General features: G+C 67.3%; 2 protein-coding genes across 2 annotated transcripts in view; both read left to right on the top strand.

The window, feature by feature from the left end:
* PTPRN2 (protein tyrosine phosphatase receptor type N2) overlaps window positions 1–12,393 on the top strand; it is a 174,951-nt gene extending 162,558 nt beyond the window's left edge. Inside the window, exons 15-20 of the mRNA XM_056134846.1 lie at window positions 756–875; window positions 1,381–1,547; window positions 4,158–4,211; window positions 5,731–5,795; window positions 11,682–11,755; window positions 12,316–12,393. Of these exons, the coding sequence (XP_055990821.1) occupies window positions 756–875; window positions 1,381–1,547; window positions 4,158–4,211; window positions 5,731–5,795; window positions 11,682–11,755; window positions 12,316–12,387 (552 nt within the window). The 3' untranslated portion in view covers window positions 12,388–12,393. The remainder of the gene's footprint in view (window positions 1–755; window positions 876–1,380; window positions 1,548–4,157; window positions 4,212–5,730; window positions 5,796–11,681; window positions 11,756–12,315) is intronic.
* The window catches only part of LMBR1 (limb development membrane protein 1), a 232,682-nt gene continuing 228,024 nt past the window's right edge, over window positions 11,767–16,424 (top strand). Inside the window, exon 1 of the mRNA XM_056134845.1 lies at window positions 11,767–11,773. The gene's annotated coding sequence lies outside the window, so the exon portion shown is untranslated. The remainder of the gene's footprint in view (window positions 11,774–16,424) is intronic.

Raw genomic sequence — 16,424 nt, 5'->3', positions numbered from 1 at the left:
AGAGGAATGTCCCGTAGCAGGAGGGGCACGTGAGCACTCCAGTGGAATGTGCTAGAAAGGAAGGACTGTTCCCCCAGTGAGCTGCCTGCCGAGAGGCCAGGGTCCTGCTCCTCTGGGCAGGGAGGGTTTGGAGGCCTGGCAGTCGCCACCCAGATGGCGTGGGGCCCCACAGGCCGGGCCCAGCTCCCCGACCCACAGCTCTGTCGTGGCGGCACTTGGAGCCGTGCGGGACAGCTGCCCTGGCCACCCTCAGCGCCTGAGAGAGGCCCGGGACAGCCCCTGCCTCTTGGGTTTCATTCGAGCCGAATCCTCAGGGGTCAGTGGGCTCGGGGGAGGCGGGTGAGACTCGGCCACTGGGACGCAGAGCTAGTGTGCACACCGCCCTGGTCATGTCATGTGTTCGTGGCCCCACACACTGTCTCCTCACTTCCATGACGCGTCCCTGAGCTTCCCCACCTCCCGGGGCACCTGCGGCCACTCCGGGTGGGTGAGGACAGACTACGGGAGGCTCCAGGCACTGCAGGGTCGGGAAGCCCACAGGCGGCGGGCAGGAACTGCATGCGGGGCAGCTCACCGCACACCCTGGGCCTGGCACTCGGCCGACATGGCTTGGCCGGGGGCTTTTCACCCCGCACAGCCGGTAGGGGCACCGGCTCCCCCGAGCGGGAGCCAAGCACGTGTGGGTGGCTGTGTTGTCCGGAGCGGAGGCCTGGGAGGGCATGGCCACGGCAGTGACGCCACTTGTATGTCCACAGATGGTGTGGGAGAGCGGCTGTGTGGTCGTGGTCATGCTCACGCCCCTGGCCGAGGGTGGCGTGCGGCAGTGCCACCACTACTGGCCCGACGAAGGCTCCAGCCTGTACCACATCTACGAGGTACGAGCCCAGCCGCCGTGGGAGTCGGGCATGGTGTGGGGGGGGAGGGGATGAGGGCACGGGGGGGAGGGGCACAGCAGTCCTGCCAGGCCCAGCCCCAGCCTCAGCCGAGGACGGCGTCCCCTGTCACGGCACGTCCCCAGGCCGCCGCACCCTCCAGCTGCTGGTCCGGGCGGCCTGTGGCGGGACCCAGCCTCCGTGGGGTGCACGTTTCCACAGCTGCACTTTCACCCACACACCGTGTGTCTCCGGGGACCCAGCAGAGCTTTCCATGCCAGTTCCCACTGCCGGTCCTCACCCGTGGCACATCCTGCTGCATGTCCAAGCCGCTCGCATGCCCACAGGGCACCTGACAGGGTGTGGGGCAGACGTGGCATGTGGGCCCGTGGCCTGCGTGTCTCCGGCTGGACGGGGCCTCCTGGCACGGTGTGGAGGTGCGGGGGCCCCCGAGCGGCCCCCGAGTCCCCGCCCCGGGCCCTGCTGAGTGGCCGTGTCTGCTGCCCAGGTGAACCTGGTGTCGGAGCACATCTGGTGCGAGGACTTCCTGGTGCGAAGCTTCTACCTGAAGAACGTGCGGACCCAGGAGACACGCACCGTCACCCAGTTCCACTTCGTCAGCTGGTACGACCGGGCCGTGCCCGCGTCCACCCGCTCGCTCCTGGACTTCCGCAGGTACGGGGCGCCCTGGCCGCTGGGCTTGGGGGGCAAGGGGGGAGGGGCGGCCCGGCCGGCCTGGGCCTGACCCAGCCGGTCACAGCCCCCCGGGGGCGGGTCACAAACGTCCTGGTCTCGGATGTGCAGAGGAGGCGGCGTTGGGCCAAGCTGAGCTTCATGAGGGCGGGCTCCCCGGGCAGGCCCAGCCGCAGGGACACGGCCCCTGACGAGGCTGCTTCGGGTTGGGAGAGGGCAGCCCTGCTCGGCGGGGCCTGACACAAGGGGGCCGCTGCCTCTGAGCTGGGCAGCGCCCGCCCCTCCCTGCCTGCCCCTGAGGGTCGCACACGGGTGTCCAGTGGGGCTCGGGGAGGACGGGGCCCACCCCACGTGTCTTCACCCTCCTGGGCCCTCCCAGGCTTCAGGGGAGTCGTCCCAAGGGTGGCCAGGGCTCCCGCCCGCTCCTCAGCGTGGCCAGGGCTGCGGTGACGCTTTTTAGTGCCCAGGCCCAGCTGGGGCCGGGGCAGGCTGAGGCCAGCGCACGTCTGTCCGGGCACCCGGCCGAGGCCCACGAGGAACAGAGGGGGCCTGACCTGGCGCCCCGCCCCTTCCCACCCTCGTTCTGGCCGGTGCAGCCGCGCCCTCCATCTGCCCGGCTGCTTCCCGAGGCCAGTCACGGCGCCCTGGGTGTCCACGCGAGTGGGCTCAGCACGGGCTGCCCACCTGCCACGGGTCCTGGCCTTGGGGAGGGCTCCGGGGCCCAGACACGGGTCTCAGGTCCCGTGTTGGACGCGGCCTGGTGTGGGGGCTTCCCGTTCTGACCGAGGGCGAGCGAACGGACGCTGGCCTGGGCCCCAGAGGGGGTGGGAAGGCAGGCGGCCCCCAGGACCCGGCCAGCAGCCGCCTGGAGGGCCTCCTCACGGGCTGCTGGTCTGTGCGTCAGCCCCAGCCACCAAGACGTGTAATTAAATATTTCTGGAGCCCAGAGGGAACGCATTTACACTTTAAAGAGAAGCTGCTAAAGCCAAGAAAGAGATAATTAGCGTCACATGCGAGGGCTCTGCTTTCAAGTCTCTCTCCCGCTCGCTCGCTCCCTCTCTCCCTCCCTCGCTGCCTCTCCCTCATGCTGTCTGTCACGGTGGCCTCTAACGCTGCCCGTAGAAACGGACACACCCTTACTTTGCCAGCTAATTAGCGGTGGCCGGTGTCATTTTTGTGATGTTGCAGCTAGTAATATGAGTCCAGTTGCATAGTCACAAAAGTGATCATTGGAAACTGTGTCTGCTGCTGCACGGACAGTGTGGGCCGCCCTTGCCCCAGCTCTCACGACCTCTGACCTTTGCACGCTCCCGCTCTCTGCAGTGACCCAGGGTCGGTTTGTATTCACTCCTCTGCTGCTCCGAGTGTGTGCTCCCTCTCGCCCTGACGTCCGCCCGCGCGAGGGAGGCTGCATCCTGGGGTCGTCACCAGCCCCGCCCGGGCCGAAGGGTGCTCCCCCCGCCCCACCGTCCCCACCCTTGCAACGCTTCCACCTCCCTGGGGCTCCCGGGAGCCCCGCAGCCCATGGGCTTGGTCACACGACTCTCGACCTGAGCACCCACCACCCCCCATTGCTTGAGTGGGTCCGCAGGCGGCGGACACTGGCAGGAGGCTGCTGAGGCCGGGGTGAGGCCACAGCTCACCTGAGGGTGCTCAGGCACCAGCTGACGTGCCGTGAGGAGGCAGGGAAGGCCGCTCCCCGGAGGAGCGGGGGCCCTGACACGCAGCACACGGCACACACGCACAGACACGGGCACACACGCACATTGAGGTGTGTGGCCCCGTGCACAGACGCGCGTGCCGGTCTGATTCGCCGCGCACGCGTGTTCCTCCACAGGGGTCCACGCTGCTGAGCGGTGGGCTGCATCCCACCCCCGTGGCAGCCTGAGGCCTGGCAGCCTCTGTCCACTGCTCTGGGCACCTCTGCCCAGCAGCACCTGCAGAGGCTGGGCCCCGCCTGCCACCTGCAGAACGCCTCGTGTGGGCGCAGTGGTTGGGTGCTCCCACTCCTCCCCCGTGAGCACCTCGCCTGGAGCTGCCGGGAGTCCCACAGCCCTGAGGGCGTCACCTGCAGGACACACCCGTCCCGCCCACTGCCGCCCAGGGACAGAGAAGCACTTTCTGGGGTGCCCTGCCTCCCCCCCGCAGCCCCTGCTCTGACCCTCTCCTGGGGAACAGACTCCCCCGGTGTGTGCCCGTCCTCCCGCCCACGCCAGAGCCCACCCCCAGCCCAGCTGCTGATTTTGCCGCACCAAGGGCAGCTCCAAGTTCTCCATGTGTTCAGCCGAGCCTCACGGTCGGTCGTCGCCGGGGCGTTCTCTAAGTCGGTGCCACCTTCTGAGAAGGGGCGGGTTCTCGACATCGCAGTCACTTAGGTTCCCGCAGAAGGGAAGCAGTCGGGTGTGTGCCTGGCCGGGAGCTTGGAGCCAGCATGCGCCCCTGCGCCCGATCCCGGTGGAAAGTCCAGCTGCTCCTCGCGGCGTGACAGCCAGGGCAGCGGGGCGGCCGCGGTCCGGCCCCGAGAGGACGCGCCAGGCGTGTGCCCCCACTGCGCTCAGCCTGTAACCGGGCTCTCTGTCTCTTCTGTTTCAGAAAAGTAAACAAGTGCTACCGGGGCCGTTCTTGTCCAATAATTGTCCACTGCAGGCAAGTACCACCCCCGTGACCGTGAAGCCTGGTCCCTGCGTCCCCGCACCCGCCGGGGTATTCTCAAGGCCCGGCGCGTAGCTAAGGCCCTGCCCAAGGAGGCCAGGGCGCCGCACCAGGCCAGCCCCGAGGGCCCGGCACCACCCAGCACCTGTGCCCGTCCCGTCCTCGAGCCCCGGTGCCCAGCCCAGGGACGCCCACATGGCCCATGTGTGTGACCTCTTCCTAGCGGGCAAACCCATCACCCCGGGGCGCTGGCCTAGTGGTGAGAGGGCAGGGCATGTCCCCAGTGGGTGAGTCCTCCCCTCCCGCCGGGGACGGGGTACTGAGCTCTGCACAGGCCAGACACTACATGTGTGTCTGAGTGTGTCGTGTGTGCGGGTGTGTGTATCTGGGTATATATATGAGTGTGTCTCTGTGTCTCTGTGTATGAGTGTGTCTATGTATCGTTGTGCCTCTGTGTGTGTCTGTGTTCGTGTGGCTGTGTGTATGTTGTGTGACTCTGTATGTATATGAGTGTGTTTGTGTCTGTGTATAAATGTGTCCATGTGTGTATGAGTGTTTCTCTGTATCAGTGTTCTGTGTCTGAGTATCTGTGACTGTGTGTGAATGAGTGTATCTGTGTCTCTGTATCTCTGTATCACTGTACGTCAGTATGTGTCTGAGTGTGTGTCTGTGTGTGTCTATGTGTGTCTGAGTGTGTGTCTGTGTGTGTCTGAGTGTGTCTATGTGTGTCTGTGTGTGTCTGAGTGTGTGTGTGTCTGTGTCTGAGTGTGTGTCTGTGTGTCTGAGTGTGTCTCTGTGTGTCTGAGTGTGTGTGTGTCTGTGTTTGAGTGTGTGTGTGTCAGTGTGTCTGAGTATCCGTGTGTCTGTGAGTGTGTCTGTGTGTGTGTGTCTGTGCCGCCCGTGTCTCTGTGGGAGAGGATCTGAGTTGAGACCCTCAACAGCACATCGAGACCCTCCTGCCCGGACGGTTGTCTCTGCCGTGCCAGGAGGGTCGCAACCTGCCAGGCACACATGGGAGGACCGCGGGGGCTGAGACGGGCCGGGGTGGGGCGTGTGCCCGGGGCCGCGGCTTGGGCAGAGCGCAGTGGAGGGAGGCATGTGGCTGCTGGTGCCAGACCCCGGCTTTGCAGTCTCAGGCCCAGAGCTGTGCTTGGGCAGTGGGTGTGGCACCCTGACGGCTCCTCCACCAGGCCAGGGTCCCTCACGGGCGACAGAGACGGGGCCCGGGGGTGCCCAGCCCCAGGGACAGGCACAGACACACGTCCTGGGGGCCACGCTGGCACAGCTCAAGTTTGAGCCCAGCAGGGAGAGGCGGGGGACCCCTTCTCAGGGCCGCTCCCGGCTGGGCTCTGGGGTCCCCCCTGCCGGCAGCCCCGCGGGCCCCACACCCAGGAGCAGCTCTGAGCACCGAGGAGTGAAAACAGGCACTGAGCCCTCCCCTCCCCACGCCGCCAGCCTGTCCCGGAACACCCTGGGCGGGCCACGGCCTGTCACCTCTCTCCTTTCTCGGCAGTGACGGTGCGGGCCGGAGCGGCACTTACGTCCTGATCGACATGGTTCTGAATAAGATGGCCAAAGGTGAGGCGTGCTGCGGCCTGGTGGCCCCAGCTCCCCCCTGTGGTGCGAGTGCCCGCCCCGCGGGCGCCCCATGCCAGGCATCCCCAAGTCCAAACGCCGCATGGTGAGGGTGTGCTGTGACGTCCCTGCAGCGCAGGGCCGCCGAGGTCCCCAGGGTGCTGCCCTCTGAGGCACCGTCTGGGAGCCCCATGCCCAGCCCCACTCGCCAGGCTGAGCCAGGACCTGCCGCACAGGGACGGGAACGTGGGAGGGGCTGAACCTGGCTCTGCACGCTTGCACGCTCCCTCTCACACACGTGTGTCTGTGTGGCCACACACACGCATGTGTGCCTGCATGGTCACACAATGCACAGACTCCAACGTACATGTGTGCACTCACATGCACACCCACGTGCATCCATTACACACAATGCATTCACGCTCTTACGTGACCACACGCGTCCATGTGTGTGCACTCACATGCATTCACACACCCGCACTCACACAGGCACACCCACATGCGTGGTTGCACACACACTCACACACGACACCCGTGCATGCGTGCTTGCGTGTGACCCGGCCACCCCGGGTCTGTCCTGTGGCTGCAGGGGCAGCAGGCACTGGTCACAGCTGGGAGTCTCTGTGCCCTCCTAGTTGCTGGGTCCCCACACAGGAGGGACCAGGCTTGCGTCGTCCAGGCGTCCCCTGTGACTGGAGTGTCCGCTGGACATGAGGACCAGCTACAGGACTCACTGTGACCCCGGCCTGGCTACAGCAGCCCAGATCAAAGGCTCTTCTGGCTGACACCCAGAGCTGCTGTGGGGCTGGGCTGGGCTGGGCTCTGGGCTGGGCTGGGCTGGGCTGGGCTCTGGGCTGGGCTCTGGGCTGGGCTGGGCTGGGCTCTGGGCTGGGCTGGGCTGGGCTCTGGGCTGGGCTCTGGGCTGGGCTGGGCTCTGGGCTGGGCTGGGCTCTGGGCTGGGCTGGGCTCTGGGCTGGGCTCTGGGCTGGGCTGGGCTGGGCTCTGGGCTGGGCTCTGGGCTGGGCTGGGCTGGGCTCTGGGCTGGGCTCTGGGCTGGGCTGGGCTGGGCTGGGCTCTGGGCTGGGCTCTGGGCTGGGCTGGGCTCTGGGCTGGGCTCTGGGCTGGGCTCTGAGCTGGGCTCTTGGCTGGGCTGGGCTGGGCTCTGGGCTGGGCTCTGGGCTGGGCTCTGGGCTGGGCTGGGCTCTGGGCTGGGCTCTGGGCTGGGCTCTGGGCTGGGCTGGGCTCTGGACTGGGCTGGGCTGGGTTGGGCTCTGGGCTGGGCTCTGGGCTGGGCTCTGGGCTGGGCTCTGGACTGGGCTGGGCTGGGCTGGGCTGGGCTCTGGGCTGGGCTCTGGGCTGGGCTCTGGGCTGGGCTGGGCTGGGCTCTGGACTGGGCTGGGCTGGGCTGGGCTCTGGGCTGGGCTCTGAGCTGGGCTCTTGGCTGGGCTGGGCTGGGCTCTGGGCTGGGCTCTGGGCTGGGCTGGGCTCTGGGCTGGGCTCTGGACTGGGCTGGGCTGGGCTGGGCTCTGGGCTGGGCTGGGCTCTGTGCTGGGCTCTGGGCTGGGCTGGGCTCTGAGCTGGGCTGGGCTCTGGGCTGGGCTCTGGGCTGGGTTGGGCTCTGGGCTGGGCTGGGCTGGGTTGGGCTCTGGGCTGGGCTCTGGGCTGGGCTCTGGGCTGGGCTGGGCTCTGGACTGGGCTGGGCTGGGTTGGGCTCTGGGCTGGGCTCTGGGCTGGGCTCTGGGCTGGGCTGGGCTCTGGGCTGGGCTCTGGACTGGGCTGGGCTGGGCTGGGCTCTGGGCTGGGCTCTGGGCTGGGCTGGGCTGGACTCTGGACTGGGCTGGGCTGGGCTGGGCTCTGGGCTGGGCTCTGGGCTGGGCTCTGGACTGGGCTGGGCTGGGTTGGGCTCTGGACTGGGCTGGGCTGGGTTGGGCTCTGGGCTGGACTCTGGGCTGGGCTCTGGGCTGGGCTCTGGGCTGGGCTGGGCTCTGGACTGGGCTGGGCTGGGTTGGGCTCTGGGCTGGGCTCTGGGCTGGGCTCTGGGCTGGGCTGGGCTCTGGACTGGGCTGGGCTGGGTTGGGCTCTGGGCTGGGCTCTGGGCTGGGCTCTGTGCTGGGCTGGGCTCTGGGCTGGGCTCTGGACTGGGCTGGGCTCTGGGCTGGGCTCTGGGCTGGGCTCTGGGCTGGGCTGGGCTCTGGACTGGGCTGGGCTGGGCTGGGCTCTGGGCTGGGCTCTGGGCTGGGCTGGGCTCTGGACTGGGCTGGGCTGGGTTGGGCTCTGGACTGGGCTGGGCTGGGTTGGGCTCTGGGCTGGGCTCTGGGCTGGGCTGGGCTGGGCTGGGCTGGGCTCTGGGCTGGGCTCTGGGCTGGGCTGGGCTCTGGACTGGGCTGGGCTGGGCTGGGCTCTGGGCTGGGCTCTGGGCTGGGCTCTGGGCTGGGCTGGGCTCTGGGCTGGGCTGGGCTGGGTTGGGCTCTGGACTGGGCTGGGCTGGGTTGGGCTCTGGGCTGGGCTCTGGGCTGGGCTGGGCTGGGCTGGGCTCTGGGCTGGGCTGGTCCCAGCTGGCCTGGTCGCCATATGCCGTGGCCTGGGGCGTGGGGGTCGCACTGCAGAGCCTCATCCACACCCAGATCCAAGACCAGAGCAAGCAGGAAACGGACCCACTGGCCCCTTACCTCGGAATGTGCCGTCGCGCCCAGCCTCGGCCAGGCTGTGTGGCCCCAGTGTGCCCGTGGTCCTGTGGCACGGGTGGCGAACGACTGCACAGGCAGAGGGACTCGAGGTGCCCAGGCGGGGCCGGCACACCCTCCACGTGTGGCCGGAGCGCGAGACTGTGGGTCCCCGTGTCCCAGACGCTCGAGTCCCCCTGCCTGAGCAGGAGAGCAGGACCGCGGGCGCCCACAGCCACTGCAGACAGGCGCCCACCGCGCCCTCCACTGCCCAGCCCGGCGGGCACTCGGGCCACGTCCAGTCACTTGCAGCCACTTGCGCCTCCTTCCCGACAGTCCACCTGGGGGTAGCCGGGCACCGGGGCCCACCACCGGTGCCAGGAGTGTCGAGGGGAGCGTGTGTGTGTGTGTGGGGAGTGTGGAGGGGACACGCGTGTGGTGTGCGGAGCATGGGCACATGGACACATGCGTTCATGACGGGGACACGGAGACACAGATGCGCTGTGGGGTCCAGGGGTGAGTGAGCACGTGGAGACCTGCGCGCACGCGTGTGCACATGGTGCTGTGTGTGCCTGCGAGCGTGTGTAAGCGTGCAGTGGCCTCTGGACACACAAGTGCACCAGGGAAAGCCGTGCCTGGCCCGGGCCCCAGCTGGGTCCTGCTGGCCCACGGCACCGCAGAGAGGTGCGCAGCCATCTGGGTGCTCCTCCAGGCTCGCCCCGTTTGGTTCTGTCCTTCCTGTGGTGCCGCAGGAGCTGGAGCACGGGGTGGTGCCGGGGTATCAGGGTGGGCAGGTGTGAGGACTGGGACAAGGCTGAGCCGGGATGTTGGAGCTGTGCAGGGGTGGGTGGGGCTGAGCGGGGGTGTTGGAGGCTGGGCAAGGGTGTGTGGGCTTGGTGGGCTGTGCAGGGATGCGTGGGGCTGGGCGGGGTTATACAGGGGTGTGTGGGCTGTGCAGGGATGGGCGGGGCTTTGCAGGGGTGCGTGGGGCTGGGTGGGCTCTGCAGGGGTGTGTGGGGCCGTGCAGGGCAGGGAAGGGGCAGACAGGTGGGACAGAGGCAGGGACAAGGCTATGCAGGGGTGTTGGAGCTGTGCAGGGGTGTGTGGGGCTGGACAGGGCTGTGCAGGGGTGTGTGGGGCGGGGCTGTGCAAGGGTGTTGGAGGCTGAGCAGAGGTGTGTGGGCTTGGTGGGCTGTGCAGGGACGCATGGGTTTGGGTGGGATTATGCAGGGGTGTGTGGGAGACGGGCAGGGGTGCGTGGGGCTGGGTGGGTTCCGCAGGGGTGTGTGGGCTTGGTGGGCTACGCAGGGACAAGGCTGTGCAGGGGTGTTGGAGGCTGAGCAGGGGTGTTAGAGGCTGAGCAGGGGTGTTGGGGCTGGACGTGGCTGTGCAGGGGTGTAGAGGGCGGGGCTGTGCAGGGGTGTTGGAGGCTGAGCAGAGGTGTGTGGGCTTGGTGGGCTGTGCAGGGACGCATGGGTTTGGGCGGGATTATGCAGGGGTGTGTGGGAGACGGGCAGGGATGCGTGGGGCTGGGTGGGTTCCGCAGGGGTGTGTGGGCTTGGTGGGCTACGCAGGGACAAGGCTGTGCAGGGGTGTTGGAGGCTGAGCAGAGGTGTTAGAGGCTGAGCAGGGGTGTGTGGGGCTGGACGTGGCTGTGCAGGGGTGTTGGAGGCTGAGCAGCGGTGTGTGGGCTTGGTAGGCTGTGCAGGGGTTGGCAGGGCTGTGCAGGGCTCTGCAGGGGTGTGTGGGGCCGTGCAGGGCAGGGAAGGGGCAGACAGGTGGGACAGAGGCAGGGCAAGGCTGTGTGGGGTGGGCACAGCCTGCAGGGGTGCGTGGGGGTGGGCAGGCCCTTCCCTTCAGGTGTGGGGGCGTCCACGTGTGCAGGAGAGGCGGGCGTCTCCTGGGGGACACACACGGAGCTGAGGTCCCCGTGTCCAGCTGCCCGGAGGGACCTGCTCCCGCCCCGCGGGCCAAGGCCAGGCCCGTGAACTCAGACCCAAGGGCCCCAGGGCCGGGCCGGGCTGGTCTCTCCTGGGACGTGGCTGGATGCTTTTGGGCCGAGGCTCCCTCACGGGGGTCGCCTCGTGGTCACCTGTCAACAGGTCACCCGTCTGCTGCTCTCTCAAGCCACTGCCCCGAGGCTTCTCCGGGCGCCCTCTGAGGTGTCCTGGGTGGACACTGCAGGAAAGGGGCAGTCCTGGGGCAGGCCGCAGTGGGGGTGCCGCCCTTGGGCCCCCTCCCCTGGACCCCGTCCGCAGCAAGCAGTGCTCAGTGCTGGCGACCAGGCGCGCCTCCTGCTCCCTCGGGAACTTGCAGAGACCCTCAGCTGGGCACATGCCTCCCGCGCAGCCCCCAGGCACGAGACTGGGAGAAGCAGCCCCTCTCCCCCAGGGGGGCTGCGTGCTGGGCCGGGTCACGGCTGCCCCGGTGCTGGCTGGCCGTGCGCCTGTCCTGGTGGTCCCCGCGCTGCGGGCGTGTGCGAGGTTCTCTGGCACCCTGTTCCCACCCCGCACCCACCTGGAAGGCCGCGGCAGGTGGGGGCCCCCTGCACCCCAGCTCTGCATGGGCCCACCCCTGCCAGTGGGTGGGGGTCCCCAAAACCCATTCCAACATGGGGCTTGTCTGGGGCCGCGGGGTGATTCTCCCCACCCCACGGGGTGTCCCCCAGACCCTGAGAAACGGGGCTGGGCTGGCCCCAGAGTGGCTCTGGCACCGAGCTGTTGTCCAGCGGGCAGAGTGACCCCGGACCCAGCACCCTGCGGGACCAGGACCGAGGCTGGCCGGTGGAACCAAAGCTCAGGCCCCTCCCTGGCTGCAGCCCCCTCCCCCGCTTTGGGGCCCCTCACCCCTGCAGGGCGGGGGCGCCCTGAGGTCGGCGGCTCCGGGAGGCGGGACCCCCACGCCTGCCCTAGAACCATGGCGATGAGATTAGCCGCCTAATTTGTCATCGCCCTAAAATAGAAAAATCCCGTGTGCGTGGAGCCACAGCCCGCGGCTGCTCTCGGTGTTCTCGGCGTCCTGTAAGACGCCACCCCAGAGGCGCTGCTCCGTTGCCATGGCGACGGTTGCCACGGTGACGGCACCTAGGCGGAGGATCAGGATTCCAGCCGGCTCGCCAGGGTGGGCGGGCCTGCCGGCAGGGAGCCGTGTGCCGCTCCCTCCCCTCCCCGCTCCCCCGGTGCTGCCCCGGCCCACCCGTCCACAGCTCGCCCCTGTCTCCGTGCAGGCGCTAAGGAGATCGACATCGCGGCCACCCTGGAGCACCTGCGGGACCAGAGGCCTGGCATGGTGCAGACCAAGGTACCGCGGCCGCGGGGGGTCGGGGTGGCTTCGGGCTGGGGGCAGCTCAGGACTCACGGCACTCAGGGGAGCTGGACAGGGCCAGAGAATGTCCCGGGGGTGTCGCGGCTGCCCGAGCACCAGGGGCATCGCGGGCCGGACAGACACGAGCCTTGCGCCTGGCCACGGCTGGTCCCATCCTGCACCCATGGGCCCCAAGCCCCAGTAGGGCTGAGCACAGCCACGAGCTGCCTTCGTGTGTCTCGGGGCACTGCCCAGGCCCTGAGGAGGAAGAGCCAGGCCAGGCTGCAGGGCAGCGCCTGGCCCTTGGCAGCGGGCCCATGGCAGGCCCACGAGAGCGAGGCCCCAGGGACGAAGGATGCATGGGATGGACCCTGGCTCCGGGCCGGACCCCGTGCCGCCCACCCCGGCTGCTGTTCCCTGCCCGCAGAGGCCGTGTCCTCGCAGGAGCCCGCAGCCGACTGGGTGTAGGGTTCCCCGCTGGCACTGTGAGCCACAGGGGGCCACGGGGGTCCCTCTGGGCGGGGGCCGGTGCCCACTCCCCACCGCTCTCTTGGCAGGAGCAGTTCGAGTTTGCACTGACGGCCGTGGCCGAGGAGGTGAACGCCATCCTTCAAGCCCTACCCCAGTAGCCGCCGAGCCGGACGCGTCCACGCGCTGACCGCGGCCACCACCGCCGTCCTCCTGATTTCCTGCACTCCACCTGTGTCCATTCCACCCAGTAGTAATAAAGATCTGTGGGAGCATCGATTTCGGGGGACGCTCGGGGGGCAGCCTGAGGGTGGACCCCAAGGTGCCCACCCGAAGCTGCGGGGACCCGCCCCCTCCTGCCCCTTCCCCTCTCGGGCCTAAGTGTCCAGCTGAGTTAAGACCGTCTCGGGTAGAGCCAGCCTGACCTGGGGATGTGCTGGCCCCTCGGTCCTGGGAGAGGCCGCAGTCGGGGGTGGCACGGGAAGGGGAGGGGGCAGCAGGGGACACAGGGTCGGCCTGGCCGTGCTGCTCACTGAGGCTCCCGCGGGGATGAAGTCGGGGCGCTCACGAGGGGCCGGGCATGAGGGGTTGCCGGGGGCCTCCCCGCTGTGCCCCTGCCCCGAGGGGGCTCGGGGCAAGACCTGCTCGGTGCCCACCCAGTGCCAGGCTCTGCCCACGTCCCAGCGGCAGGAAACCCCCGTGGGCTTGACCAGCCCCTCCCGGCAGGCTCCTGCCCAGAGAAGGAACAAGGGGAGGCGGTGCCCCCCCCCCGCCCGGCCCTCACCCCGAGCTCCCCCGTGACCCCATGACCCCGCCCCTGCATCCTCCCGTCAATACGCAGTCGTACCTGGGTACCTTCAGACGTGTGCACAGGCTTCTACACTCACGCCTGGGCGCACACGTCAGCATGCGTGGACACGGATGCCACCGATGCAGGTGTGCAGGGTGCGCATATGGGCATGTTCGCATACGTGGCATGCACACACATACAGAGCATCCGTGCACACCGGTGGCCACCTGCGTGGGGCACAGCGCCCGGAGTGAGGCCCCTGGGCTGCGGCAGACAGCCAGCGGGACAGACCATGAGGGGCTGCTGGGGGCCTGCCCCACCAGGAGGGCCCCACGCCGCCAGCCTGAGGGGGGCTGAGTGTCCCGCGGGAGCAGCCGGGGCAGGACCCAGGCCACACCCACCCGCGGGAAGGCCCAGGGCGCCCCCTGACAGCCAGGTGAGCAGCCTGGATGCCGCCCTGCCCTGGGCAGAGGGGAGCACAGGGGGGTCGGGCAGCCCTGGCCCCGGCACCCTGAGGCAGCTCCTACACCCAGGCGCACCCCTGGGAGACAGCAGAGAACCTGCTCGCCGCTCCCCCCATAGGGCCAAGACAGCAGCCTGCAGCGGAGCCCCTGCCCAGCCGACCCGCCCCTCGCCAGGCCTGCAGGGGGGAGGGGGGAGGTGTCCCAGACACGCGTGACCTGCCAGCCACAGCACGGGTGACGGCCTCAGGGAAATGCAGCCCCCGGAAGCCGCAGGGGCACCCTGGGGTGAGGGAGGGGACGGCCACAATGCTGGGAGGTGGCGGAGGTGGTGGGAGGGGACAGGCCTCAGCAGATGGGTCAGAGGCCACCAGGACGGGGACCAGCCCTCGCACAACACACACCCGTGCCTCCACGGAGGCAGGGCAGAGTGCAGACACACCCACGCTGGCTGTCCACACTGCGTGTCCCTCACACGGACTGTCTACACTATGTGTCCCCAACACTGTCCGTCTAGACTGTGTGTCGTGCTCACTCTGACTACATCCCTCCTGCAATGACCGTCTCTTACCACATGTGCCCCTGCATGTATGTCCTGTGTGTTGTCAGCCTGTGCGGGGCGGCTGGCAGACCCGGACAGCAGTGGTGAGCTGGGGCAGCACTGGACCCCCCAGCCCAGGCCTTCTGGGTGCCGCCTCATTGCTCAGGGACTGCCCCAGGGCACGGGGGGACTCACAGCTGCGGTGCCCGGGGCTGGGCGGGCCAGATGGAACCCAGATCCCACGCACCAGGCGTGAGCGCCAGCCTCTGAGGGGCTTCCCAGCAGACACATAGGCCCTCCCAGGGGCTCCTGCACTCCCCCACCCGGCGCCAGGCCGCTTGCGGACTCTGAGCACGGTGCTCGTGCCCCTCTGCCCACAGACATCCCGGCCTCAGGGGCCCCAGGAAGAGGCCTGATGGAGCAGGGTGGGGCGCGGCAGTGACCAGTGGGAGGAAGGGCGTGCTCGAAGGCCAGGCGGGCGGAGAAGGCGCCTAGCAGGAGCCGAGGGCAGCAGGCTCCGCGGGAGAGGTTCGAAAAGGTCATTCCGCGTTTATCAGCCGGGGAGCACAAGGGGTTCCGAGCGGCGGCATCTGGAAAGGCCCGGAAACCGGCTCCAGTCACCATGGAAATGCCTGGGCCTCACGCACTGTCATCCCGGTATTAGCACGCCCCTCCCAGCACAGGGGCACTTCTGGCATTTACTTTATCATTTTCATCCGCGCCTTCCGCGGGGTGACCGGCCGACCCCCGAATCTCACACTGTCACTCATCATAAGTGAATTTATCAACATGTTCGTAATCAGAATACACAGGAGAGCTTTAACTGTTTGCATACGAAATGACTTCATTCTTCACGCTTCAAAAAAATTCAATTTTGCATAATAAATAATGATAAGGGCCAGTTGACAATTAGATAGGTGGGCCTGGCTGAGGACGGACTGGAATTTCAATGGCTGGGCGGCACCGGGCCCATTGTCGGTGCCATTAGCGCGCCCCACGCCTTGGCGGTTGGCGGCAGCGGCTTCAGCTGCAAATTGGCGCGGGTCCTATTAGAGCGTCCTCCGTCCTCCGTGACGTCTCGCTGGCTTGGATGCACCGCCAGCAAATATTAAAATTAATTAGGCTATTATTTTAATGCAAGAGGACGGCAGCCTGTCTCAGAGACTCTCAGTGGCACACGCGCGCACAGACGCACACAAAGGCCTGAACACTGCACACGCCTGCGCACGTGGACAGATGCTCGCACACGTCTGCATGCCTGTGTGCCTACGTGGGCATGGCACTGATACATGTGTGTTCACGATGCAAGGCAAGGACGACTGCCTGAGAGTGTTCACACACGTGCATCCGTGCGCATACACACCGGCACGCATGCTGCAGACATGTACGGGTTTGTGCGTACGCACGCTTCCACGCTGCGCACCGTGTGGACACGTGTGTGCACTGTGCGTGAATGGGCGCATGCTTTCTGCGGCACAGTGAAAAGACGTGTGGGCGTGTGTACACAGTGTGCTCGTGTAAGAGGTATGCATGCACACACACGCACACCCTGAGTAAGGGCGCCTTTTTTTTTTTCATTTTTCATTAGTGAAACACCATGAGGTACAGTTGAGGACTTACAAATTTTTGTGCTTGGGTTTCAGTTATACAATGATCGAGGACCCATCCCTCCACCAGTGCCCATCATCCCCCACCACGGGTCCCAGCATCCCCCCACCCCCCACCCCCCACCCCCTGTCCCACCCTGCCTCTGTGGCAGGGCACTCCCCCTTGTTCTCTCTCTCTTCTTTTGGGTACTGTGGTTTGCAAAAGAGGCAATGGGGTGGCAATCATGTTCGGCCTATAGTCTACTGTCACTGTAGCACTGTCCTGTTGTTCACTGATTTGCTCGAGCGGGCCCAGTAACGTCTCCATTGTGAGACTTGTTGTTACTGTGTTTGGCGTATTGAATACGTCACGGGGAGCTTGCCAGGCTTTGCCGTGCTGGTGAGATACTCTCAGTAGCTTGCTGGGCTCTCCAAGAGGGGTGGAGGAATTGAACTTGGGTCAGTCATGCTGGCCGCTTGCAAGGCAAACGCCCTAGCCGCTGTGCTACCACTCCAGCCCTACGGTCTACGATACTATAGAAATGATCCCTGAAAGTAGAGTCTTGAGGGTGCCTTTCTAATGACTCCTGGCGAACAGAGAAAACCGAGCTTGTCCGGTCTCCGGGCGCAGGGCTGGGGGCCAAGCAGGAGGGGCTCGGGCGGGCTCCCCTGTGGTCAGGTGTTGCCAGGGTCCCAGCCCCATGGCAGGTTTCTCGGGTGCAGAGCTGGGCTGAGGGGTCCTGACCCTGTGGTTCCTGACTTAATTCCTCCGGCCTCAGGGCACCCCCCCCAGGGTGGCTAAAAGCTGAGGAAGGCCTGT

This window comes from Sorex fumeus, unplaced genomic scaffold (genome assembly GCF_029834395.1).
Source record: "Sorex fumeus unplaced genomic scaffold, SorFum_2.1 ptg000107l, whole genome shotgun sequence".
NCBI lineage: Eukaryota > Metazoa > Chordata > Mammalia > Eulipotyphla > Soricidae > Sorex > Sorex fumeus.
The sequence above is the reverse complement of the archived record's forward strand: the minus strand, read 5'-3'. Positions and strand labels throughout refer to the sequence as shown.